The sequence below is a fragment of the Austrofundulus limnaeus genome, unplaced genomic scaffold, assembly GCF_001266775.1.
Source record: "Austrofundulus limnaeus strain Quisiro unplaced genomic scaffold, Austrofundulus_limnaeus-1.0 Scaffold168, whole genome shotgun sequence".
NCBI lineage: Eukaryota > Metazoa > Chordata > Actinopteri > Cyprinodontiformes > Rivulidae > Austrofundulus > Austrofundulus limnaeus.
The window spans coordinates 460,811-465,809 of NW_013952570.1; the positions used below are offsets into that span (position 1 = coordinate 460,811).

General features: G+C 34.8%; 1 protein-coding gene across 1 annotated transcript in view; it reads right to left on the bottom strand.

The window, feature by feature from the left end:
- LOC106523866 (desmoglein-2) overlaps positions 1-2,749 on the bottom strand; it is a 29,765-nt gene extending 27,016 nt beyond the window's left edge. The window contains exon 1 of the mRNA XM_014017436.1: positions 2,580-2,749. Within this exon, the coding sequence (XP_013872890.1) occupies positions 2,580-2,636 (57 nt within the window). The 5' untranslated portion in view covers positions 2,637-2,749. The remainder of the gene's footprint in view (positions 1-2,579) is intronic.
- Between the last annotated feature and the right edge of the window lie 2,250 nt (positions 2,750-4,999).

Genomic DNA, 4,999 nt, shown 5'->3' on the forward strand with positions numbered 1-4,999 from the left:
TTTTAGGAAGGTGTTGCTATTTATCAAGAGGATATCATTCTTTGACTTGCTTGACTCCAACAACTTAAAACTGTGCTACATAAATTAACTAAACTAGTTTATTGTTTTGGTTTTAAAAACTGTGACTTAGTGATTTTGTAGATTTAGAAATCTGACCATGACACTGATGTAAATTCCCCTCAGGAATTTTTTTTACTTTAAGCTTCAAAATGATACGTATTTTGTTGAAACTTGTGGATTTGTCACCTGGCTGGCAGCAAGTTCATTTTATTTACAAGAGTTCTGGTTTGAAATCTTGATCTTTATTAGTCTGGAATGGTGTTTTGGGGATTTTCAGCCCTATGTTTAAAAAGGAGAAGCCCTAGCTTCTCAATGACAAAAACAGTTTGATCGATCTTAGTTTTCAGATATCGTTTGATCATTTTAACTTTGATGAAAAGTTTTGCTAATTTTATCTATTAGTTATGTTTTACTGTGTTTAGTTTTTGTTCTGCTTGGTTAACTTTATTCATTTACTATTTAATAAATATCAACAAATTGATTTACATTTTCACACAAAATGTCATTTTTAATAAAGCTATATAAAAGTCAATATGCTGACATGATAATTTCTCTTTAAAAGAAAGATGATAACTCACAGAAATATAATCAGGTCTCACACATTTCTTGTGGTTCATGTGTCCTGGCCTGTACAAATTAATATGCCACAATCAATCTTTTCTGAAGAAACACCCCTGAGGTGACACAAGCCACAGTGCTGCTAAAGAAGCAGTTGTTGCTTAAAACTTTTTTATTTTTTTAAATCTGTATCTGACTTATTTAAAAGATATCTGGTATGTGACTTGTTTTCTTTTTGCACTGAGGCCTGACACAAGTTGATAATCTGCGTTGAATAAAAAGGTAAACTAAATTAATTTGAATTGCATGTTGGATGGCTAATATTCAAACTACAGCACACTCATATAAAGTTGACTTTTAAGGTTTACTTTTATTTGACAAACATTCTAAACTCACTTGTTGCAGATTTGGAACACAGCTTTGGAACATTGTGTACCTCGCATCACAGGTTCCTTGTTTTATTTTTAGCCCTTCTTTTTTGTTGCGAGTCATTTGTGCTGTCGTGACATGAAACGACTTCTTAGAAGGCGGTAGAGCAACTTTTCGTTCATTTCTTACCTAAAAAAGTGTGTTTTGTTAAAGGACACGTGTACATATATGCGTTAATCAACTCATTTATTAACCTTTATGTAACCAGACAAATCCCAGATCTCTTCTGAGTGTGAGGTGGACTCGGCTACTTTTTTAGACCAGACTTATTGTAAGGCTTTCCTTTTTGATAAATCTTGTTGTTAGGGTTGGTTTACTGAGTTATTAGTTCTGCTGCTAAAAGTTTAGACTGCTGGAGCACAAAATGACCACATTTACTCACTCTGCTGTTGTTTTTAGTCACTCTCCTCTACAAGTTTGTTGTAAATATTTGTATCAGTAACATGCTTTCTTTGTCTCTTTCCTGTCTCGCAAACCCAGCCTGTCGAGGCAGATGGCCACTTGGTTCTGGTTCTGCTGGAGGTTTCTTCCTGTTTAAAGGGAGTTTTTTCTTTCCACTATCACCAATGTGCTGCTCAGGATGGAAGACGGTGGTATAGAATGTGCTGGTGTCCTTTATTTTTTTTGTACCTGAGATAATGATCGTTGTGACTTGGTGCTATACAAATAAACTGAATAGATGTATTTTACAAGAGAGGCCTGAAGGCAACCTAACAAGGTATTTTTGGAATGTGGGTGGAAGCTGTAGTACCAGGAGAAAACCCATATGTCATCATGAGAACATGTAAACTCCAGGTCTAAACCAGGGATCGAACCCAGGATTCTTCCTTCTTGCTGTGAGGCATCAGTGCTAATTACTAAACCATCATGCTGCCAATTAAATCAAACTGATTAACAAGTAATACGCTGTATGTTGTGAACACATTCAGCCATCAGATTAACTGAAACTCAAATGTAGAAAATCTTGAATCTTGTATGAAAAGCTCAGCGTTGAATTACTTTACAAGAATTTGTTGAAGAAGCTCAAAAAAATTTTTTAAAGTTCCGACAAATAAAAGCAAAAAAAAAAAGTTAAACCCAAACCAAAAGATGAATTAGCAACAGTTAGGAGGCAAGTTTAGCTATGCAAAACCTAAAACAAACTGAGCAGTAGCTACAAGCTAAAACTAACAGACGAAAAAAAACTAAAATAATCAAAACAGCAGCTAAAAATGAAGCAATATGCAAAAGCAGATTTCATTTTGCACAAACTTTTTCACGTATGTAAATATCTCAGTGCATTTTTAGAAGGAAAACATATCGAAAAACGTTAAATATCAAAAAAAGGATAAAAGTTTCCAAAATCAAAAGACACAGCCAGGCTGTCCTGCATGAGCCAAACAGCTTGATGCCCGAATGGTTAAATTAGTCTAAAACACATAACAGAAATGAACAGTATTGATCCAAAGCAGTTTAATCTGAAAACTGGTCTGTAGCAGATTCTCCTGAGGTTTGCATCAAGTTCTGGTTTAAGACGAACATTATGTACTCACCGTGATCAGCACTATCAGAAGGAAGAATATCATTTTTAAGAAACAAAACCAATCCATGGTTAAAGGTGAGTCAATGTTTCCACCAGGCTGATGTTTCTGACAGTAACTTGAACTTCAACTGTCTGAGAAAAAAACAAGCGAATCTGATGAACCTTCAGCTTTCCCCTCTTCCTTCTCTCCTGCACGCCACTCCTAGTTTTGTAAGCACTCTCTGCACACTTTTTTTTCATGTAACTGTCACATGCCTATATGTTTCTCTGAGGTGTGTCTGTTCAACAGTTTTTAAAAGTTCAGGTTTGGCCTCGGGGTCGAACACCTGGCGGAACTTTAAAGGATAAAAGGCCTTCAGGGAAAAAAAAAAACTCCACCTTTGTCACAAAACGTTTGTCAGGTCTTTTGCTGCAGGTTTTCTATATTTTATGGGCTGAAAATGTATAAAGAAAAAAAAAGGTGGTTTATCACAGACTGTGAAAAAGTAAAGGTGGAAGGTTATGATAGTGCCAGTAGGTTGGCATGATTTGTCTTTAAAATTGTAATTATTTAGAGACAACTTTTATGGTCTGTTAGCAAAATATGTCTCAAACCACTGGAGAAAAGTGAATGAAAACTCAAGTTTTAGAACAAACAGTTTAAGTGACTGCCCCCTTAGCAAAAAGTAGTATATCGTTAGCATCATAACATAATTGCCCATGACATATTTGGCCATCAAATGACTTAGACAATTAAGTTTTAAGGCTAACCGATACGCAAGTATCCTTTAAATATGCCATTTATAAACTAAAAATAAAAGGGTATACATCCAGTTTACTTTTATGTATTTATCTGAGATATACTTAACCAAGTTTATCTTACACTATACTTATGGTTGTACTAAAAGTATACTAAAACTTTTAAGTATACTAAGTCTACTGTTTAACCTTTTGGCCAAGATGAACTTTAGTGGTGCATTGAAAGAACATTTTCTCACAGACTGGTTTATTTATTTGTTGTATTTTTCAAGACTAAACAAAAAGTATACTTAGAAGATTACGTTCAGTATACTTCTGAGTATACTTTCATGAACTTATTGTGGGCCAATTTAGTCCTAGAAGTATACTTGTTAATAAACTACTAGTATACTTACAATAGTGTATATGGTAAATAAAAGTACACTTAGGGAAATACACTTTTCTATACTTTAGTATACAAAATGACATGTATCTAATGTATACATCTTTTTGGTAAATTTATAAACTAAAAATACATTATAAGAGTATACTTAACGTATACTTTTTATAAACTTTTTTAAAAGGCCCAATTTAGTACAAACAAGTGTTTTATCAGTATATTTTCCAGTACACTACAAGTACATGGTGCCTAGAATACTTGATATACATAAACTTATACTCAAGTATACTTCTTTAAATAAACTTCAAGTAAACTACTTTTTGCTGAGGGCCATCTGACCTCAGAACGCACACAATAATTCAGTCATTTTTAAAGCCATTTTGATCAAGTTGAATGCAACACATATGAGAAGAAACCGCTCATAAACCACAATTCTCTTCCAAGTTTGAAAGCCTCAAAACTATTCAAAACCCAAACAGGAATAAGATCGTAGAGTCCCCCTCCTCTCAGCCAGCAGGACACTGACATGTCAGATGCATATCTATGTAATCAGTTTTGAAACATCAGAATCAGGTGGAGCTGACTTCTCACCAACCACTCGATCCACAGATCCAGCCACAGAAACTGAGAACTTGAACCATTTGAGTACAGTTTTGGTTAAATACAGGGATCCAGGAAACTACTTCTCAGCTGAGGAGGACTCGGTGACCTAAGTTAAACCAACAATCCTTCCTGCACCTCATCGACAAAAGTGCTGCACAAAAATTCAACTTGCCTCCAGGTCTTGATGACTAATGAACCATGATGCATTTCTCAACATCCCACTAACATGACACTCTGCTTTATTTGAGGACATGTTTTACTGCAAACAGCGCAATTAAAAAAACTGAAACTTGTCTTGTACATTGGACATGCCACTAGCAGCTCTGATCACAAATGGTCTTTAAAAATGATAAAATACATGATTTAAGTTTATAAAAACATAATTTCTGCTGCAATGAAAACTCTTCCTTTAATTGTAAAAGTCTTTGAAATGTGTTAAATGAATGTTGATGATTTTTGTGAGCATTTTTCAATAAATAAATAAATCAGTCAAATGGTTCAACAAACCTTTTATTTTATTTTATATCTCACAGGAGACTGTATTGGTGCAAAACAGAACTTTGAACAGAGACGATCCTGTCTCTATGAATCCCAATGTTGCAGCAGCCAGAATCTGGTCATGTCAGACCAAACGAACGAACGAACGAACGAACGAACGAACGAACGAACGAACGAACGAACGAACGAACGAACGAACGAACGAACGAACG